Source organism: Bradysia coprophila, assembly GCF_014529535.1.
Source record: "Bradysia coprophila strain Holo2 chromosome X unlocalized genomic scaffold, BU_Bcop_v1 contig_130, whole genome shotgun sequence".
Taxonomy (NCBI): domain Eukaryota; kingdom Metazoa; phylum Arthropoda; class Insecta; order Diptera; family Sciaridae; genus Bradysia; species Bradysia coprophila.
The window spans coordinates 1,938,036-1,962,532 of record NW_023503296.1 but is presented as its reverse complement, the minus strand read 5'-3'; the positions used below and the strand labels follow the sequence as shown (position 1 = coordinate 1,962,532).

At 32.1% G+C, this 24,497-nt stretch overlaps 1 protein-coding gene across 3 annotated transcripts in view; it reads right to left on the bottom strand.

The window, feature by feature from the left end:
- LOC119067912 (cadherin-99C) overlaps positions 1-24,497 on the bottom strand; it is a 99,062-nt gene that overhangs the window by 19,179 nt on the left and 55,386 nt on the right. For all 3 annotated transcript variants that reach the window (XM_037171210.1, XM_037171211.1, XM_037171212.1), the window contains exons 3-6: positions 20,818-20,953; positions 15,298-15,476; positions 15,024-15,146; positions 87-266 (exon numbers count right to left, since the gene is read on the bottom strand). In XM_037171210.1, the coding sequence (XP_037027105.1) occupies positions 87-266; positions 15,024-15,146; positions 15,298-15,476; positions 20,818-20,953 (618 nt within the window). The remainder of the gene's footprint in view (positions 1-86; positions 267-15,023; positions 15,147-15,297; positions 15,477-20,817; positions 20,954-24,497) is intronic.

The following is a 24,497-nucleotide window of genomic DNA, read 5'->3' as shown; positions in this document are numbered from 1 at the left end:
ATTTTTGATTTAAATCAATCGACAAATCGATTTTTTTTAAATAGATTTTAAAATTTTACGAAAAAAATTGCAATCATTTAACTAACCTGTCCTTGATGAGGAAAAGATATTGCAAATGTACCATATCCATCAGCCGAGGTCAACGTATCGTCGCTTTTCGTTCCGTTAAGACTTTCAACGATAAAATATTCCACCAATCCATTAACACCAGCATCTTTGTCTTCCGCTTTGATATTTCGAAAAATAGTTGTACCAACAGGAGTTGACTATAAAAGAAATGTTCGAACGTTCATTTATTATCGTGTATAGTTCCGTATAGCCGAATCGAAATATAAATTTTTAAAAAATTCCAAAAAAAACCAAAAAATTATGAATATAAAAGGCGGAAAATTTCCATAGGTAAACGATAATCAAATCTCGACAGATCGTAATTCTAGAAATTCGCAAAATAAAAAAGAGCAGCACCATAAAACATTTGTTTATATGACTGTATAACATAATTTATTTTACATTCAATTGTTAGATATGTTTAAAAACAATGACCATTGACTATATAAACGAATACCACTGACCTATTCAAAACACGGATTATTCAATATCCAATGTAAATGAATACATAATAAAACTTTATTTAACAAAACATGATAGTTCATTAACATAAAAATGCAAGACAATTTCCCGCTTTTACAGACTCCAATCCGACCATCGGCAAAACAGCCAATGTAATACACACACCATACACTCCGTTCCGTAGAACAATATGGATTATTAGTATATATGAAATGGCTGATCGGTGAACCGAGAACCACATATAGAAATTATTCAATTTTATAATAATGGATATACCAGAATGTAGGATAGGTCCCCATGAAATATTGTTATTCTATTTAGCGGCCTATACGTTGATACGTTGTGTAAAGAGCAAAATGACAATTGGTGGAAAAATATTGTGTGGATTTCGGTGAGCAAATTCGAACAAAATAAAATTTAGTTCACGATTTATGGTGGATGGAAATCTATATATTTATAACATGCGACACAATGCATTGATAAAGTTTTTTTTAAATGTGATCTGCAGATTTGGTAAGAACTTATGGCTAAAAGGGAATCGGGAATTAAAAGACAGTATCGGAATGAGAATTTTTTTCTTTCGTTTTGCATAATAAGAATTCATTGGGAATGACGAATGAATATATCGTTTGTTGTTGAAAATTTTATTGAACTGAACTTGCGGTCACAGACATAAACACATCCTTCTAATTGTTATTCACGACTAACATGATCATGGTAAAAATAACGTGATTTTTATTCCGTTCAAAAGTTATCTGATATTTAGATTAATCGAGAGGAAAGGATTCCAACCGATTAAACCGAATGTCTGCGGAGTCTAACGATGGAAATCTAATTGTCAGGCGGTTAAAAAATGAAGGCATCAGGAGTTCATATTGAACACTTATCTGTTATCGATGACGACGACAAAATTAAACAAAGAACTCTATAAACGTCTAATATTACATCAAAATACATGTGAAAACAAATGAGGCAAAACTAAACTAAGAACTCTAGATAATGTCTTACAGCAAAATACGTGTGACAACAAATGAAGTAAAGATTTATATTTCAATCTGCCGAAAGTACTTGGATCGAAACAAGAAATAGATTCGAAACTGTCCTAATGATATGCTTTCCGTCTGTGAAATGATAAGAATCGCATAACTACTGTAAAACCTGCGTTAATCACCCTCTGTAAGTTGACCGCGTTTCTCAGGCCCAATGATTTTTTTTCCCAAGGTGGTAGAATTTTCCTTAATTAACTTATACAAGCAAAAAAAATAAAAACGAAAAATTAAAGGAAAACTTGTGCAACCTGAGTAATTTGACCGAATTTTCCGGTCCCTCGAGGTGATCAACTTACACAGGATTTAGAGTAATAATTAACTAAAAAATCATTCTTAACACTGTAGCCGGTATATTTACCATGGCTAATTATGAAAGAGTGACCAGCAAGAAATTTGAAATAGAAAAATTCGGATCGCAAATTCTTTGTGAACATGAAAATAAAATTTGCGAAAAAAAAGACTGCTCACATTGACGCAGCCCGTAAAAAAACGATCTTTTCAAAAAAGCAAAGGTTACAACATATAAAAATCGTCTACTCTGTCCGGTCCCAAAATCCCCAGAATCCCACGCAGCGTTGCCTCTTTGTATCGCAATTGAAATTTTCTGCAATAAATAATCCATTGAACGCGGTTCCCCTGAAGCGGCCTTCATAATTTTTCCTAATTTCTCAATGAATTTCTTTGTTTCAGGTCCCATACAGCCTAAAGTCTCGAAAGCTAGAGGAGTAAACAAATAATTTTCTTTTAATCGCTTATAACGATTGTGTTTAAATCTTTCCGAAGGTGCCAATGTATCTCTTACTTAATGGATTATGGTATTTGTTAACCATAGCACAACGTATCTTTGAGAATTCATTTTTTATTACAAAATTAACAAAAAATAGGAAAATTCGAGGGAATCATGAAGAAATTTTCTCAAGGGCAGTGAACCATAATGTCAATACAATTCAAGAACCAGTAGTGATGTCACAGATTTTACATTTCTACTACGTTTGAAATAATAAATTAATTTACATACTGAACGCGGCTACAACGCGATATTCTACGGACAACTTCAAAGCCGTATGCAATTTTAAAGTTGATTTTTTTTTTGCAAGCAAAAATGACTGCGGTTAACAATTTATTGGCAAAAATGAAATTTAATTCATGTTAAATTTATGACGGGATTACGGGTTAAAATCCAGTGTTATAATCAAAGCAATAACTTATCGCCATTTTAACAGAGTCCCAAATTAATGAGCACCGTTTGGAAGCAATAAATAATCCAGCCGCCAATTTCATTTGATGGCTTATAAGGTGACAAAAAAATTTATTATGCGCATTCCTAAGTGTGCATCTTCATAATATTCTGTCATTTATTTTACACGGTTTTACGAAACTACATCCATCCATACTTCTTTATGTAATACTTTCACTTATAAATTAAGTTATTTAAATTTAACGAAAAAAAGAAGAAAAAAAAGAGGAGAAACATAATAAATTGATGTAATAACTATAATATCGTTTTAATTTAGAATTATAATTTGAAATAACATAGTGCACAAAACAGACAGACATATTATAATACACCAAACCGAATGCCTACACTTCTATATAATACATGCCTTGTTTTGTGGAAAGGCCTGACATTTGAAAAAGATGTTTTTAAATGTTGTGAAAATTAAAATACACCAAACTAATCGAATGAATAGTATTAGTATATACTATACACATGTTTTGTGTATCTATCAGCTCTACTCGATTCGGAAAGCTCTCTTAATAACCGTTCACCCAACAAACAGCAACAGATAACAAATTTAAATGAAATATCGTATGAAAATGTTAATATTTTGGCGTGGTTTTGATAAAAGCACAATATTATGTAGAATACCGTACAAGTGTTGTTTCGGATTGTTCAGTTCATGTCGATAAAAATGGCAAATATTCAAGTCATTAATAGCAGCATCTATAGCTGTTGTGTGTAATGGTTGGTTGGTTGGCTAGGTTTTTTTCTTCTCTGATTATGAAATCATAAAAGACATAAATAATTTACGGCTACCGGGAATATTTGAATAAACACTAAATTACCTTTTTATTGCAGTAGGTGCCGCAAAGTGTTTATTGTCTTATTCTTTTGATTACAGCAAAAAGTTTCTTTGAGTAGGAAGGCGATTATGTGACCAACAAAAAGATGTGGCTTTGAATTCTTTTTCCTGTTTTGTTTATTTTGTTTGCCACGAACCGAAGCAAAAGGAAACGAAAGAAAGGTCTAATAACAACTGAACTGAATTAACGGTAGCTTAGACTGATTGAACGGAATCGCAATATGCTAATGGTACCGAGATATGATTGTATGTACGTTTGTTTGTTTGTTTGTAAAGGCCTCACTACAGCCTGTGGAGCCAATACAAAATTCAGTATAATGGACCGACAGCTTGTCATGACTACCTAACCACGTCTCGAAGTACTCTTCGAGGAAAATTAGGCGCACAACTGATATCTCGGCTAAATGTAGGCTAGATAAAGGCACACAAATTCATCGTATTCGGGTGTAGTCATACTTATCATTCAATATGTACATTGTTACACACTATAGTGTAGTACTACAACTACCAAAATATGAAATTTGAAGCAGACAATTCCACTAGTAATATTTCGCATCAAATTTCATATTTTGGTAGTTGTAGTGTGTAACAATGTACACATTTAAGGAATTTAATTCCTAAAAATTATTCAAAATTAAGTTTGAGAATTTTAAAGAATTAAATATTTAAAAATTTCTAAGAACATTCACTAAAATAGGCTATCCCACCCGGTATTTTGGTTGAAGGCTACTACGTAACCACTGAGCCATCACATCTACGTATTTATTGGGAGCACGACAGAGTAAAGTCAACCAGGCAGGAACGCCGATTTGACTAGTGACCTGAATAATCTAGTAGCCCTATATTTTTTGCGAATAAAATTTTTCAGTTTATGTCAGTGTTCATTTGAGTTCATTTTCAAACAATGTATTAGGTTATTTATTTGATTTATTTAACGTTTCGAAAATGAACCGCTCCTGCCTGGCTTAGTTTACTCTGCCGTGATTGGGAGACAATTTTGAATTCGGATTTCAGGAACAATTTTTCTTAATCTTCTCAATCATCTTATTACTCAGGTGGAACGCGAATTTTATTTCATCTACTGAAAGCTTGACATGCGAAAATTGTCAAACTAGATTTTATTGTGCATAACAAAACGCTTGCAATATTTCAAACCTAACTCACGAAATCAAATAATACAAAGAAAATAACAAAGAGGAAAAAAACCACACACTCTGGGGTTATGCTTAATATTATAAATTGAACATGGTATATTACCACATTTAAACTTGACCACATAGGTCATCTAATCCATTAATTTAAAATTTATATAAAATTTTCGTTTTATTATGATCGTGGGGTGGGTTGTTGATACATTGCAATTGATAGTTTTAATTTGTTAAAGGTTGGTGTGTATGTTTAGTTCATGATGTATACGGAATGTTTTCAATTTAGAAATTTCTTAAAGATGCCGAATTTATTGAACACAAATTTTTAAATGTTTCTGCATGATGGTGTGTGCATTCGAACGTCTTCGTGGTCTTTTTTTACGACATTACCATAAAAATATTCTGTAATGCCATTTAATGCGATAGTAGATTATAATAATAAGTTTTCATTAAAATGTTTTTTGTGTTTTTTTGAACGAAAGGAGAGAAAAAAAAAACTCGAAATCGTTTTTAACCACTTTATAAAGCATTCATCGTTTCAGTTAAAATAATAAAATGAAAGAAAAAGAAAACGTAAGAAGACAAAAATTAAAGAGAAATTCTTTATGACTAGGCAACATTTTTGTTGATTAACTTTATTGCAAAGTCATCCGATAATCGTGTCACAGATTTCTTGTTTCTTGTTTGAAAGAAGAAAAAAAAGAATGGGAAGGCGAAAATATACAAAACTTAAAAAAAATCTTTTTGTAGCATCAATTCCATTAAACAAATATTAATCGAAGAAACAAAGTCTTCACACAGAAATTATATTATCGTTGATATATACCCAGAAATAGGTGTTTGTATTATAATAGAAATGTTCAAATGTCATCTTAGCTATTATATTTCAATTAAGAGGATGTTATAAAAGATAAGACATATTGTGATGCCTTGACATTTCAGTTTAAGATAATAGATTGATACACAAGTAAAAAATACTGTCGGATTATTTAATTTTAATTTATTTGTTTAGAAAATTTGATTTTTTTTTCTCTCCTTCGAATTGAAGTGACATATTACTTGAACACGGATAGTGGAAGAAATTTGTGACACACTAAAAAAGTATCATTCACCTGTAATGGTGTTACAACTAAGCAAATAAGACTTTAAAAAAAAACAATCCAAAGAAATTACAAGCTCAAATTTCTCATAGTCTGTTTGATGGATGGTGACGATATTATGTGTCACACATAAAAGTAAAAGATCAAAAGTTCATTTAGACAAATATTGACGTTTTAATATGTTTTTTTAAATACATTAATTTTAGCGGAATGACAAACGTTGCTTACATTGAATATGTGGAATGCTCGATTTAGACGTTTTAAATACAGCTTAGGCGAAAGTTTAAAATGAAAAAAATAACGATTTAGAAACTAAATGCGTACCAGAATCATTAAATCTGGTACTTCATTTATGTGAGGCTGTATCCCAGAGTTTGATACAAAATCTAATACTTCATTAGTTTTTGTAAAAATTCCGATGTATTATAGTACAATAACCAGAGCCCATCACTTATTCTTGTAGTCGTTGACGATAGCAGATGACCAGCCGGTTAAAAAGTATTATTTCCATATGCGTTTTCCAAGTATAATTTTAACCAATTTTGACGCAACAGGAGTTTCAAACAGATTATTTTGTGCTTTCTATTATTTAGGCGCAATATATTGATTCTAGAAGCATCGAAGAGAAAGCATAAATAAATTTTCTTTTCTGAATCAGCGTCCATTTATCTAGACACAAAACTCTTCACTGGTTCATTTTTAAACATTTTTAATAAGATACATGTTTCCGATTGTAGTGAGTGATTTGGTAAGTTAGTGTGAATCAAACGAAAATAGGCCAAATTTCAATGTTTAGTATTATTCTCGGTTACCAATTCTATTACTTCCTTTGATCTAACGAGATGCGAAATCTGCTACTTCATTTATTTTAACATGCAATATGTTATAAAAAGCACATTCGTCAGAGCTTGATGTTTATTCGTGATGTCCGTTATCTTTAACAGGTGAATATCCGTCCCAAAATGTAAATGGATTGTGAAATGGTGAAATGTTGAAAACATTACTTCATATTGTTCTTCAATTGTCGTTTTATTTTGTTTAAAAATTACAGACTGTAGTCTGCACAACTAAATCATCAAAAAAGACATCGATAAAATGAAGAAAGATTCACAAAAGAATATAATGGTACAACTTAAACTAATAAACAGTTTGCATCTGTTCATTTTGTTGATGTTCTTTATTTTCATATTCAATTTTAATTATCGTAATGAATTACTACATCTGATGATGGTAATGGAATTTGGATTCTCACAAAGAATAACGAAGAACGCTTAATGGAACAACTTAATTCCAAGGCTTCAAAAATCCATATAATTCTTATGGCTGAAGTAAACACCGTTCAAGCTTACACATTACTTACTACAAATTCAATTAGTTATTGAAACTACGGAAATACCGGTTCGAACATTTTAATGAATCGACTTTTTTCCTCAGTTTTTTTTTTTTCTTTCCTTCAATACATCCAAAATCGTGACAATAAATTTATTGAAATCGTCCAATTGAAACTGGAGCCACCTACAGTGATTAAACGAAACATGGCAAAACGCGAAAAGGCCTCTAATTATTGCCTTTGGCCATATGTATGCGGTGAGTGTTGTAGTGTGCTTCTAACGTGCGCACAACTATATAAATATTTGCAATCAAATTGTCGGAATAATAAATTGCAATTAAATTGATAAATTATTGTTTTACTATTGGTACGATCACGTATACCCTATATAAATGCTATCCGAGATCATATTTGGCTTCGATGACTGGCTGGTTACAGTCATATACTGTGTAGCCAGAAATCTGAGTGAGTAGAGTTTCTTTTAACCAGTAACCGGTACCATGTGATCACTATGATGTATTACAGTGGATGGTATTATATTGACCAAACAAATATCATATCGAAAATAAAATAATAAAAAATATTTTGAAATAAATGAATGCCTCATTTGTATGTAATGCAAACAAGAGAGTCTATATGCACAGAATACCTCTTTGCATGATTCCTTGCAATAAATTTTATATTATTCTACAAGTTGATTGATGCATGGTTATTATTTCAATTTTATAGATTTTAAATGTGATAAAACTCCCGCTCGTTTTTCCGTTTCTTTTTTCTTCTTTTGATCTTGACTGGCATATGGATGTGCTTAAAATGACTCGCTTTTCGTTTTGTGGACTTCCTAGAATTGTGCAGAGGGAATGTCTAGTTGGTATATAATAAATAAATAAATATTTAAATTGATAGTCAATTTCAATTATAGATATAGATTAAAAACGAAAGGATAGCGGGACGTCAGACTATATTAGGGCTTTATTGCATCTAATTCGTTTCAACTTCATCTTTCTGAATCGTGAACGTTAGCTTTACTTTAAACAAGTTAACTTTTGCGATTCAGTTTTCTTATTTTAAAGGTTTTGGGTGAGGGAAATCCTAATTTTAGTGATAGTAATGTCGGTTCCAAGCCGTTCAAGGCGGGATTATTTTTAATAGTTTCATTGATTATGGTTCTACTTTTAAGATCACTACACATCGAGGAATCTAACGCTCAGCTCAGTGGTAAACTGTACGTGTAACCTCGTCATCTACGATGAGAGCAAAGATACCAGGAGTTAGAATACGTATGTCTATCAATATTGCCTTTGCCAGTAAGTTATGCAAGCTCACTACTTAACTAACCAAGAACCAATTCAATCAGATTATGAATCGCACTCAACTCGGCGAAGAGGATGCCAAAATCAATACTGGGTTGTGGAGCTCGCATAAGTAAGTAAACAGCCGTGCTAACAACTACACTATTGAGTGCATTAGGGAAATCTTGCAAAGGCACATTCTCCTGAATATAAAAAGTTTACGGAAAAGATCAATCTTTCAACGGAAGTGAACCATGCAAGTGAAATAAGACCCCGAAATTAGTTTTCATTCATTTTGAACTTTTCTAATAAAGACCGTGAAAGTAGAATGAGATCAAAAATGAAGTGTTTTCAAATAACACAATACATCTGCCTTGCCACCCAGCATGACCATGAGAGGATCAAGGTATTGAGACCTCTTGCCTCACCTACGCTATCCTAATCCCATACTACCGCACAAGTTCAAGTTTTCATAGTGCATTGGCCCCTAATTCAAATCAAAAGTCTGGATTTAATTTTTCCTCTGAAATATCGAGATGAAAAAAAAAATCAATGCTACATCTGTCCTTATTGATTGAGTTCTTGAGTAATTTAATTTACAATTACGAAACTGTACGACGTCATTCTGCCAGACATATTCGTACATCACCTTCCCTTTTTCTTGCGATTATCGAGATGTGTCACGTACTTTAATGACAAAAATTTATGATTCTTCGTTCTCGTTTTCATTATAATTTTTTTTTCTGCTCAATCGAAATATGTGAATGTGAACAGAACAAAAAAAAAAAATCGGTTCATAAATATGTTACATGTATACTCTTTAATTAAAGACAATAAGTACACTACACCATGTCCATGAACCTTTATTATACTAGCAGTCAATTAAATGCTTCTTTCGTGTGATCTTGTCATGTCAATTTTACTTTGAATGGAAGTGATTTTGTTTACAAAGTTTTTTTTTTCTTCTCTTTAATTTTAAATATTAATTTGTGTAGTTATTATCTCATGTCGGGTACACAGAGGTACAATTAATGAAGTCGATTTATTGATCTATATATTTATGACCTTTATAAATTCAGAATTCTTTCATACTTCGATACCGAGACACCATATTAAAGGAGGAAAAAAAATGGAAAAAATATGCAAAGTAAAATTATTTTTATTTAAACCATATAATCAATCAATCACAAACAACGCATTAACGAGTTATTTAAATTATGCCTAGTTTAATGTTATGAGGCATGGTACAAAAAATCTCTTTTTATAATATATACCCAGATAATGGTTCTGTGTATGATATTCAAAAACTTTAACAAATTTAGTTTTCGTTTAAGCAATTACACGATTTAGTTCAAGAACCTTGAAGAAAATATTGTATCACGTACAATCTACTGGGCTAGAATTGTATCTTAGGCGATATATTTAACACTATCTCTCACCGCGCGCATATTATAAGTTTTGTTCAAATTACACAATTTTATTTCTATCTAATTTAATAAAGTGAACGCGTTTATAGTATGTGCCTCTTTAACAGTTGAAATATATATGGCGCGAGGAAAAAAAACACATGTTCTTTCATTGTACCAGTACTTAGATTTTCAGAATTATCAACCATAAAATTTACGATAATATGATTTTGTCCAACTAAGAAACATATGTTCTGTTCCATTTTTCGCTATTTATACACGGAGACTAGTTGAACTAATTTTTTTTTTGCCGTTTCTGAGACACCTTTGTTCGGTCAAAGCTTTATATGGTACCTCACAGTTTGTTAGGTGATTTTTTTCTTGGTATCAATTACACATAAACTTACATATGAGTAAGTGGCAATTAGACAGTCCCCTGACAACGTTGGAGATCAATTCCATTTTGTTCACAATTTAACATTAAATTAATTATAAAGGAATGCGAAACTTGTATCCACTCTTCGAGTGGCAAACATCGACATAATCGATATGCTTTAAATAAAAAAACTACTGGAAAATTGACCATACCGTGTTCGATTTCCTGGTGCATATAACTTCTGCTCCGCATATAGTTAAAATATCGCATATCGGCGAATCTAGCCTAAATTGAAAATTACTTTTGTCACATAATAACAATGGATGCTACAAAGGTGGTAACAAGCAACAAAATCATAAGTTTCAGAAAATGTACACCATGCTTACATTATACATTGGATAGTTACTGACTGTGACCATATATAGCATACAGATCATACTACATGTTTGTTAAAAAAAATATTTGTGTGTACAATACCAGTTGATTGTGTTAAATGCACCATCGCGCGGCGATTCCTTATAAAACGCTCTATTAGACCGAAAAATCAATACGATCGTAAAAAGCTGCTAGAGTGCTGGATGCAGATGTGTTTAAATGAATTTTGTACAGAGGAAATGTTCAAGAACCGTAAAAATGATCGTAATGAAACGATGTAATAATTAAACTAAAAATGTAAATTATTTTTTGGATAAACCACAATTTTGCTTCATTTAACTTTTGGTTATTCGGCTTGCGTGTTACTTGGAATAACCTGCATTATAAATTTCTTTCCGAATTAAATTCGTCTATAAAATTTGTATGAATTCCGATTCAGCAATTTTTTCTGGTTTTTGCAATCTAGCGCATCAGAAGTATGACATTCAGCTGTACCACTCTTGTACGAAGAAGCATACAAAAATATATTATGCTACTATTTCATTACCATGAGTACATATCTTCCGAAGTACAACTTCAAACTATTCTTCCAAATTGAGTTACTTCTGATAACACAACATTGAAAATTTTCACGAACACAGTTGTATCAGTAGCGTAGTTACCGCATCTAGTACCTATTTTTACCTAAATATTGTCAGGAAATCTATTACTTTAACAATGGTTTTACATATATTGGTCTATAAATACCACCTCAACACGATTTGAAAGTTTATTTTTGCCGTCACAGGTAGTCGTTGGATAAGTTAATCTACTGCTGAAGTCAACAGTTACACAATACAGGTAAGGTCAACCAAATTTGTATATCACACTGCTCGTGTCAAATTTAATGATTCCTCAAAAACCGTCTAGTCTCAGAGGATGGAGGTACGCTTCGTTTTAACTTACCATCGTACAGATTCAGCTTTATTTTACCCGTAGCACAAATGGTTTAAATTCTTTTTAATATGCCAAGCACGTTAACTATTGTATTCGTTATAAGCTTTAGATTAATGTCAAGTATTCATAATATACAATCAGAGTTATAATTTATTTTCTGATAAAAACTAGAATTTGCTATTCGAGAAACCTGTCAAATTAATACACAACTTTTTTTTACCTCTCGTACCTTTCAGTTATGGCATGCAAATATTTTCCAGTATCAAGACATTTAACGTTTAAAGGCGATTAAGATTTTCGTTCGGTGTATTTGATTTAATAGCCAAATTAAGCCTATTAAGCAACTGTAATGACTGTAATGACACTATTTATTCGATTTTAATTGTCGAACTCATGTTTGGAATTAATAGAGTTTGTAGCTCGAAATTGAATTTCGGAATTTAGCGCGCTCAAATTTTACAGGTTTCCCTTTACACACTCCTGTAACCGTTCAATAAATAAAATCCAATTTCCGTGATAACACACAATAAAATACAATTATTGTTGCTGCTATTATGTGTGGCTGTGTGTATCTAAAATGTCTTTAAAAGATTGCAAAACTAAACTTTGAAATGAAAATAGAGACATGATTTATAATAACCACTTCGAAATCCGATACCATTCTTAGAGTTAATGATCTCTCATTGTGTTTTTAAAATTACAAACGGCGCATTTCTTGATTGTTACAAGATAATTGGTGCGAATTATTGAATTTTTTTTCATTTTCTCGTGATATATTTTCTCAATTAACGTTTGTTGTAAAGAAAGAGTTTAATTTCGACTTGGACCACATTTAATGCCGTATTGGATAATGTCAAAAGTGATTGTGTAATAATAATTTTTTACTTTACGATACATATTGATAGGAAAAGGTGAAGGTTCCTTTATGGGTTTACACTTTATTAGAAGTTTTGTGATGTCATCACAGACGGGAGATTCAATGCCACATCTGTAGATTTTAGTATTCACGATAGATTGAGATAAAATCTTTTACTTCGTTTGTTCAAAAAAGAATTTATTAAAGTCCCACTTTAGCAAAAACTCATCCTCTATTTATACCTCAAAGCATGTGTAATCTGGGGTAATAGCGTCACGGTGTTAACTCCCACGTTTTTTAAGTGATCGCCATTCTTCTAGATTGCCTTATTATCCAAGTGACGCAATGCAACTACTTGACACAAGCTCGTGCTTTAAAACAATGTATGGGCAGTCCGGAATTTCTTGAATTGTAATAACTGTAACCTGAAGATGGCGCTACTAATGCTTTGATTTTACAGTTTATAAAATGACCTTACTTTGACGAAATCAATAAATCAATAAACGAAAACACTTCAGCAGTATCACGACGAAGAATCAACCCAAAAAGTTTGAAAGTTGACCATACTTTGATTGATGGCTGGCCATGGGTGGTGAGTGTGAAAGTCAGGGTGGGCTCAAATTGTCGGCCGTGGACAGACCAACAATCCCACAAAGTTTTAACTTTTTGGGTTGCTCCTTCCTCATGATATTGCTAAAAAAGTGTTTTCACCACCCCTTGACATCATATGGCATGTACAGACATTACACCCAAACTGGATTTTTTTTGCAAAAAAATGGCAGACACCCGTTCGCTAGAATTGGACGACGAATCGAATGAGCTATAACTCAATTTCAATTTCATTTATTTTTAAACATAGTTTCTAAACTAAGTACACCGCGTAGCTCCAGTATGTGTTACAATTCTAAGGAGCTACAACTCAATAATATCAATATTTTCCAAGTGGTCGAAAAATTGGCGAATTGACTCAATGTTACTTGACAAGTATGCAGTTCAGTAAAGAAGATTATTTTGTTTGAATACTAAATTTAGTCGATCGATTCAACGCAAGTTACATTGTTACAATTATTCTTAAAAGAGTTTGAGAGCTGCAAGATACTGGGTTTGCTAACGTTTGTTGTAATGGATTTTTTACGCACTAGTGTCTAAATATAACAAGAAAATATAACAACTTCTATAGCACTGCTGTGCATAATGAAAACAATTTCAGTCTCTAAATAGTTATTTATGATATCGAGTGCGAAGTACTTTATTAGGCCCTAGATGTGTGATACACATCGTACAACGTTTTATGCCACAGAGGCATCTAAAATTTGCAAATTTAGCATATTATTATGCTCAGTGGCATAATAGTTATTTGTGCCACCGAGAATTGAAATACGACTCTTTTCAGCACTCATTTTAGTGTTGTAAAGTGACTTATTTCAGCACCTGTTTGATGTGATATTACAACACTCAAAGCAGTGTGGATATGGAATTTGTATGAGTTGTTACAGCATTCGTTTGAGAAAATGCAAAGCAATGTGATCGATCAAATTTCATTTTACAATGAAAATTATGATTTTTTGTGCTCTTGTCTATTTCAATTCTCGGTTGGCACAAAGCATGATGTGTTACACGTATTGTAAACATTACAATACTTGTAACACAACATACTATTCCATAACGCATGCTAAAATGATTTTTTTTTAGCAAATGAGAGGAATCGAACAACGTTTTTTCTAAACGACGTGGAAAATAAGGAACGAAGTTAGGAAAACATATTATTTCAAATTAGTTGTTCCGTCTAGTTTACAGAATTCCTTTTTTTTATTACAAATTATCTGAAAAATGTACCGCCGATATTACGTAAATTTTGCATAATAATTATTGGTATTCATTCTATGTGCCCTCAAAACATACACTTCTTAATTATCAGAACTTAACAATTGATTTACAATGCAAATTTATACCTATCGAGGTGGTAATTGTACACCAATATTTTATTTTTCAATAGTACCATGGATGTGTGTACAATTCGCAATAAAAAAAAACAAGTTCACATGTGATAGATTGTCTTAGCCTTTCTTGTTCCATGCACAATTTAATCGGATGTAATATGAGTATCAAAGTAACCTAAACCATGCAATAAAAGTTGAACTCCTCTAGGGCCTTTATATTAGCATTGACAAGTTAAATTCTAGCTTCCATATCCCATAGCGTAATATATAACGACACTCATATATGCAATGGTATCATGTGTTTTTTTTTCTTCTCTCCATTCGATTCTTCTACTTTTATCGTTCATAATAAGTCGCTTTTTATTATACTTCCGAAGCAATTTTCTGTGCTCATTAGAGCCTTCTCAACACACTCTACTTTTATAAACATCAAACTGCAACTTTATTTTTTTGCTGTTGCTCTTCGATTCACTTTGTAATAATAGCTGTGCACACTGCACAAAGAACAGCAGAAAATAAAGAAGGTGAAAATGAAGTCAAAAAATTTATTGTTTTGCTTACCTCTGGTACAGTTGTCTGGTATGGCGTATTGATAAACACAGGTGCATTGTCATTTACGTCTGATACACGAACAATAATTGGAATGCTTCGTTTGATTCGTGTTGAACGTATCGTACAAGATATCTGAAAATGTAAATAGATGAATTAGATAAGATTATGAGTTCATTGTTTCATCTTCTCACTTATTTATGTTGGTGTGAAAAGTGTTTGGTTTTATGTTAGGAAATTATTCTTCGTTTTTATGAACAGAATGAAAGAAAGAAAACCTATTTACCTGAAAGACGATGTGACTTAAGTTATCTTGATCTCGATCAAGTGGCTTTAGCAGCTGTAATGTTTTTCCGTTCAGCAAAAAATTTGGATTTTCTTTCGCGAAAATTAACTCTAAAGCAATTTCCGTGTACGGATCGCCGTAGATAGGCAATTCAGCCGGTGTTGTTCGTTGACCAACATCTGAAATGAATACAAAATTTGTTTCTTAAACTTAACCAGATAACTCAACATATCAGCAATTTAACATTGTATCCGGTATTCAAACAAGACACGGATTAGATCGTTTGGCGATCTTATTGAATTGCGAACTGTAAATAACATGTAATCTATGTTAATTAGAACCAATAGGTAAGAAACTGCATTGATCGACGGACGGGACATGGATACACATAGTTGGCACGATTGAAGATGAGTTATTAATTAGTCGTATCGATTTAGAAAACGGGTGCCTTGACTTGTCATTGATGTGTTACGAAACGGCTTTCTCATTTTAATCTTCAGTGGTTTTGCAGCATTGTGTGATGAGTTTCTGCGCGATGTCAATTTATTAACATAAAGTTGCTGATCCATTGGTATGCATAATGACCATTGGCTGATAGAAACTTCATATCGAATTTCAAATTCAATTAACTCACCTAGGTCATCATCTTCAAATCGATCGATATCTCGTTAAATGAAGATAAGAAGCGCACATGTCCGTTATTATGCCAGTGGTATATGACAGAATACCAGGTGTTTGTACATTATAAAAACATAAAACGAAAACTAAGACATCATTCGGCGGGTATAATTCTTTGAAATATTTTTACTGAATAAAATGAAATAAAAGTTTATGTTGAAACTGCGGAGGGTCAAGCTTAACTAAGCACATAACAATAACAGAACCCATAATTACAACTTTATGTTTAACGTTTCTCTCAGTTAAATGTCGACTTAATCTTGATGCATTGCATTAATGCAGCCAACCATGACAGAGGATAGTGTATATATGGAGAATATTCATGACGATGTTGCACTAATCAAGCACAAAACTAGCCTATAAGCGAAAAGCGCGAAACTATAACGAAAACATCGATTCGTGTTGATTGTTAACACCTTCTTCTGTGTATGAAAAGGTAAATCTTGCAAATAAACAACGGATTTAGTTGCTGGCTTTTTATTATTTTTTTTTGTATTTTTCAAAAGAGAGTCCTGATCGAATAAAATGCTTAGGAAATCTTATATTCCTCCTAAGTTTAATTTTTTCTTTTATTTTTTGATATATAAAATGTCATGTTTCTAGTTGAATTTATGTAATATGTAGGTTCTTGCAATTTAAACAGGTTTTTTTTTCGCTACATAAACCATCCTACATAAGATGTCGTTTTTTTTGTGGTTTAAGAATGTTTTGCGGCACAATTTCAATAACATCTTGTATATGTAAAAAGTTTATAACGTTAGATATGCTAATGTTCGTATCAGCACAGAGCGTTTACATTGGGTATATATGTTCGACGTGAGTCAGTTTTTATTTGAAGTCTCTTTTTTTCTAATGACTTAAAGACATCTTTCAGAATTCGGCGACGAAAACTAAAGTTTTCGTTAGCTTTGTTGAGACAATCGACGAATGCAAATCGGTGAAAATAATCTTTTAGGTGGCCCGCGGCTTTGAGTGACAATTACCCATCTATTCTGTCACTCTGGTGGCTATGTTCCTGGTGGCGACAGGAAAGATACAAAGAGTCGCTAGATCTGTGTTTCAAGATCATGAATTTGATCATCTCACCCTGAAACGAAACTAAAACCAATATTTCTCTACACACAGTCACTGTAGCCAAGACATATTTATCGTTTTACTGCTTAAAAAATGCATTGGCCGCAAAGTACTAGATAGTGAATAGCGTACTTGTACAATGTGCGAGTTCACTGTGTAAATGATAGATCACATGCTAAGAAACACAAGTAAAAGTGCGGGTTGAACTTGTGGAATTTGTGAAAGAGGAGAGACGTTTCTAACGTAGTTTTTTTAGGTGTACAGAAATCAGTTTTATATCATGTTGATTTGATCATGAAACCTACTCATTAAAGGACACTTTGACATAACAAACACTTAGTAAAAACATCCGAATAGTCGGACTGAACAGTTCAAGTTTAAGTCTAGGCCTTTGGGTGCAAATCCAGTTGGGATTGATATGAATACCTAGTAGGTAATACATACTTTTCAATTAAATTGACAAAAGAGTGCGGAAAACCTTTCTGTTCAACGCTTAAATGAGTTAGGAAATATGTCGTATTGTGACACTAGTTTGCAGAAAACATTTCTCATTATGTTGCATAAATAACTATAACATTTCGATTGGAACTGTTCGTCTCATATACGGTCTGCTAAGTCATTTTCTTGCGCTTTTCGCCAACTAATTCAGTTAAATTGTCCATCATTTATCCTGGAACTCGAGCAACTATTTAAGACATTAAATGGCAAATGTCGTCTGTGTGAGCCAAACCTGTACGTTGTACGATAAAAAAAAGAGAACAGCAACTATAAACCATTCAAAGGAATTAATGGATAGATATATTAAAGCTAATTAGTTACAGAACGGTGTGAATGGAATTAGCAGACGCAGGTGTTAATTTAATAAAATATAAACTAACGTATGACATGTTGATGTTGTCTTTTGACAAGAGCGAAAAAAACGAACTGGGCTTCTGAAATATGGTTAGCTACACCTAAAATAAAGATTGATAAAACGTATTATACGATCGCTTGTGTTGTATAGGTAGATAAATATAATTCTTGCACGTGATTCCATTCAACGGGGTCGGCCGGTATTCTTGCAATAAAAATACATATCGTTTCATATTTATGAAAATATCCATTTAGTTGTTATTGAACGTAATTGTGTTCAAAAAGGTGTAGCATATAATATTCTATTTTATGAACGGCAGAATGTTGTATTATATCGGTGCCATATTTAAATAAATTCTTTTGAATAGCATTATTAGAGAGGCAACATCGCGCGGTGAATTCTTTTTTTTTTTCGTTTGTAAATTTTATTTCAATTCAGATGAAGACGCACCTCGAATTTATTTTTATGATGTATTGAATTTGGCTCGCAAATATTTGATGAATCTCGAATATTGTTATTTGCGGATGTAATTTTTCTTCGATTTGGTACACATTGTCACACCGACAATGGATTTAATAAATAAATAAGAAAAAGAAATAAAAAAAAAACAGCTGACACTAAACCACCTTTTCAGAATTCTCTTCTTGGAACACACTAGTCATTGTAATTATTTTTTGCTCGTCTCTATTAAAAAAAAACATTGAACACTTCTTGAATAACTTGAACGGCAGTGAAAAGATTCTAAGCATTCTCGATTATTCTTAATTATTCTTAACAAAACAAAAATTATAAATTTTAGTCGGATAATTATTTCGTTTCAATTATTGTTAATGAATAGTGCAGAGTCTTTATTTTACGATTTAGTCGATTCCTTTTTTTCCTACAACCAATGCAAAAAAAAAATGGGAATTTTTTATTGGATATGGCAACCATTAATTAAATATTTTATAAAAAGGTTCGGCGAACTCGATTCTATTGAAAACTGGTACTCTTTTTACCATAATATCTTGAACAACACAACAACAACAACAACAAAAAATTGTTGGTGGTTATACCACACGTTAAGTTTTATTCCTAACGTGTCTTTGTTGATTTTTCGATGAGATCATTCTTACTAGTTTTTTTTTCTTCTTCTTTGGTTGTTCTTGTTGTGTGTAAGTTTTCGAAACGGAGAGATGAAATGTGATAAAGTTGTCTTCTATCCTTCACATTATGTATAAGAGTTATGTATACGCTAATCTTTATCTCATTAACCATATTTCAAACGATCATAACTTTTATAATTATTAACGAAACTAGAAATGAGGTAAAAAAATATTCATTTACGTTTACCAAGCAATGAGCGGTTAATTATTCAACAATAAAAGAAAAGAAGAAAAAAAAATCGAACCGGAGAAAGAAATAGTGAAAGACACAACCGAAACGTATCTGGGGATATGGTGGTCTGTCTCTTTGATTGATTTACACAACCATAACAGATGGTCATGAAAAGGGTATATCTAGTGCAACAAGCCAAAATTAATTTCGTTTAATATTTCATTACAGGCCGATTATATTTTGTTGGTTTTTAAGGCAAGTCAATTAAAAAAGAAACCACACGTCTCTTGGTTGATGTCTTATTCAAATTAATTGGAAAGAAATATCATTAATTTTTCAACATGATAGACTTGTGAAAGGGGACTCCACATCATAACAATATTTTAGGTATACCACCGTTGATGACTATAATCTATAAAAACAAGTAAATTGTATACAAAATACTACCAGTGCAACTATGATGATTTCAATTATATTACAACTGCTATCATTAGTCAAACTTATTACGTTTCTTCATCAAATTTTCAGTGTTGCATTTTCACTCGGGATCCTCGGGTGACTAAACTTCACGTTGATGTGTAGTCACTCATAATTTTCGCATAACTATTATATTGAGCAAGCGAGCTGTTATTTTTAATCAGAATCATCTGCTATCGAAAACGATTTTCGGAATAAACGACAGAGTATAACTAACTAATGTCTTATACAGCAAAAAGCACTTTCAAAAAATGAAGTAGAAGATTTGGAATCAATTACTTAAATATACTCAATTCAACTAAACTGTAATAGACCCGACAATAAAACTGTTCATATCATGACGTCTGTGCATTAATTTAGTAGGAACAAAAGAAATGAGTTGTATTGTATAATTAAAAGATAAGTTTGAATTGAGTTGAAAGTCATCTTGGAATTATAACTCAGAGATTCTCACTCACATGTTAAGCCTTCTTGTTACTTCTTGTCAGAAATGATATATCGACCTGTAATTATTACCAGCAATGTAAATGCGCGTTTCCTAACTAGTGTTAAAATATCGTCGTGTAGGAAACAGGTTGTTCCTAACTTATGCTAAAACAATTTTTCAGTGCATTCGATTCGAGAATTCAGGCTCGTGCTGGGAACCTCTGTGCGCATTGAAAATCGTTCTTTTCATCGAATTTCGTGAACTGCATGTAAAATCCATAACAAAACTCGAGATAAAAGTTAAAAGCCACTTTTTCGTGTGTCAGCCCTGCGATTTTGACAACTGGTAAAGTCAAAGTAGCATTCGGGTTGGGCTATAACCTTCACCCACAATAGTCAAAATAAAAATATTTTTATTCAAAAACGTGAAGTATAGTTAACTTAACTACAAGGAGACAAAATTTTACCTTAAGTTTTTGAATAAAATACCTTACTTGGCAATGAAGTGTGATGGAAATGGTACTTCTTGTGTGTTTCTCGGCTACGCCTCGATCGGCAAATTTCACACAAGAAGTACCATTTACATCATTTTCCCCACTGGTACGTAATGTACTAAAAACGTGTCGTACGTAATGTCAGAGGTGTTTAAAAAAAAGTTCAAAAATGTAATATACATATAAGGTAAGGGTACTCACAACTGCCGCGGCTTTCCTCAATATCAAGAATAATATTGGTTTGACCAGTTTCCACTTCACAAAATTGTGTTTTCCCAAATATTCCGCGCACAGATTGACAAAATAGTAGTACCATCAGCATCCATAGCCAAATAGTCTGCAAAAAATAATTGAAAGAAAAAAATTGTACTTTGGAACGACAAGCGCAGGAAAATATATTTTATAGCGAGGACAAAAAATTATGTTTTAACAATTCAGCCAATTTATTATCTAACTTTTCATGTGTTAATGTCAAAATGTATAATGATGGAGCTCTGATGTGCTTAGATATAAGATTGTCTATATTATTGTACGTATGATCATACCACATAAAGTTTATTAAATACAACAGGTGAGCAAACATTAATACACATAATCTCGCACATTTAATACACCTTGTAAATTATATATTTGATTATTTTCAATTTGCATACGTCTATACAATAATCAAGCGATGGGAAAAAATTGGATTATTTGTGGTAAAGCGAAGAAAAAAAAAAAAAAAACAACAACAACACACAACTGAATCAAAGTTCTTTTAGACACGTAGTAAATTAAATATTAAATATTTATGAATTAAACAATTTTTTTGTCGGTGCAAAGCTAAAGCATATATTTACGACTTTCGATGTTTTCGGCGTATAATTCGGCGAAACGTGATCTCATATTTGCTAATTCTAACATATTATTACACACTAGCCTCATATCGAGGATATATTCATTTTTTGCGTCTCGCTGATTTTTTTTTCTTCTCTCTGCCGCTGCTTAAATTATGCCTATTAATTTTTTCTGCCTTCTATAAAATCAAATGAGTGTGTCAATTGATTTGTGCATTATAATATACATGCCTTAGTCCGTGACCGCGGCACCAGGGTAATTTTATGAGCCCGAGATGACTCAAAATTTAATAGTTAACCATACCATATTTTTGTAAGGTGCAGACTTTGAGTTTATTTATTCCGACTTAATTAATTTGACGATCAATTTGAAACTGACAAAACTATTTAATTGAGAATGTCTTGAATGGAGCTAAATAGAGCGGAATAGCTTTTTTTGAGAAGCCATCGCTTTTTATAGAATTCATATTTTTTGTATCCTTCGGGCTATCAACGCAAATAATAATAATAATTGGAAAGACCCGATTCAAAGAAATCACATCTGTAAATGAGACTAACAAGAAGCTGTATGGTGTCGTCAACTACTTCTTAATATTCGTAAACTATATTTTATACGTTTTTGAACGTACAGCCACCGATCGATATGATAAAGAACTTTTGTCAATCACTATGAGGGATTCTTCTAAAGTGTTCGAAGTCCATTCAAGAGAGTCATTTTAATGTGTCTGAAAAGGTACTAAGACGAATTATCCCAAACCACTATAATAAGAAAATGTGTTCATGGGGGGCGGGTGGTGATCGAAGACAGGAGAAGTGTATTTTCCTTATGCTTTTCTTCCACAGATGGCGAGGGACGTGTATGACATTGGTATCAATGTGAAGCTGAGGTATAGATGCGGTGTAAATAGGGTCTTTTTGAGTTTGGAATTCGTCTACACTGAGATAGTTAAAAAATTTTGACTACATCGCTGAACTTCTGAGACTTTCCTTTTTCGAAAAAGCAAGGAAAAGATAAATATAGAGTCTGCGCCTGTTAATACTATCGTCAGCATTCCAACGATACCAAACCCACTAACTTACTTTTCACAATCATCATGCCAAGGACCATCTAAAATTGTCATCATCGAGAACCAATTTTTATTCGAATGTGGTTTTTGATGTTAGGCGCATAAAACGGTATTGGGAAATGGTAACGATTGGGTTATCTGTTTTAGAAAGTAATTATTTTGCCGATTTATTTTCAATCTGATTTTATGGAAGTGGCTGTATCTGCTAACGACAACTACGGCAAGAATAAGCGATGAGATCTTCTGTCGTAATTTGCACAAGATTTTTCACTAAGCTCCTCTTGCAAATTATGGCAGTCTTGTTATAGTGCTTTGTTAAATAGCAATTGGAGATACCTTACACAAATGAAGTAAAATATTTAATAATTTTGTTGCGATGCCTTTACCGTTTCTAAAAGGTTGATAAGTATTGACCGAGAAGTACAAGATTTAGGAGAATGTCACAGTTAGCTTAACACTTCGTTCTTTAATTTTATGATTAAATTAAATTAATTTAAAAAAAAACATTCGGTCTTAAAATCAAAGTTAGTAAACGAAAGAAGAGTTGTGCTATGAGGTCCATCGGTGAAAAATACAAATTTCGCTCGGGGTATTTTTTTACTTTGTATGGATTTAAAAATTGAGACCAATAGTTCCATTAAAAGACAACTCAAACCTACAAGCATTAATCTCTCACGTACATAGAGTTGGCAAACCACAATTCAAGACCGGTGATTGTGGTTAACTATTAAGATTTATATCCTATTCACCTATGCGATGAAAATTTCTTATATTTTTATTTTTCAAAGTGAATATAAATTTTACGATGAAGAAATTCAACCATCTATCACGAAACAACAGCACACCATCACCAACATTAACCAATCAATAAACCCATTGAAGTCCAGACAATTTTTTTATTTAAAATCTTTTCCCCTACGATTATTTTGCAGTATATTAATTGCTTTACGTAATTAATGACGCAAATAATGAAAAATGTACTTTTGATAATCGTAAATACAAGTTGCGATTTCAAATATCAGCGGGATGTCTTTTTTTTACAAATTGACCACATACTAATTTTGGAAATACACTCGGAAAATTATACAGTAAAATGCATGTGTGTACAGCATTACATAAATAAAAGCAATACAACTTAATATATCACGTAAGATTAAGCAAAAAAAAAAACACAACAAGTTGTTGGTGTGAGATGTTAAAAGATACAAAATATTGAGTAGGTGTTGTCAATAGGAAGCTGAATGCAGAAACATTAATTATTATTATTTCTGTTTTTTTTTTGCTTAATTCACAGTAAATGTTTTGGGATGACGAAAAAATGAATAAAGTAAATAAAGAAAAATATTAAAAATAAATATTTAGTCAATGGATACATTAACATTATAATGACAACAAGACACACAAAACGGAGTAAGGTTTTTTTTTCTCTCTTCTCGATCGCCGCTGTGGTTCTGTGTGAATTGTATATTTAATCGCACACGGAACGATGTTAATTTTGAATTAGTTTCTTGATATAAATCTTGACGTGAAAAATAACGTTCAATATCAATGCTATCGGGGAAGGTATACATAAATATTATACGAGTTGTGGGTTATATTTCAATAATAAAAATTCGCTGTTTAATGTGCTACGTAAATGAGAGTTTACATATCCAACCAACGATTTTACACAAAACAAAATTTTATTTATTTAATTATGCAAAACTGGTCAGAGTGCTACTTCAACAGTAGATAATCCCCTCATTCGTAACACAAAACAACACACACTCACACATATTCAGTCAAAATTATCATAAATATTAAAGATGTCTCCTTCGGTGAATTGTGGAATTACAAATTTATCCCAAGGATTTCATTTATCTTGCTAATTTTGTATCGTTTTTAATTAACTTTATTCATACGATTCTGACAGTAAGATCCATGTATAATTCGTTATTAAATGATATTTATGGTATAAAGATTCTGATTATTTAATTCA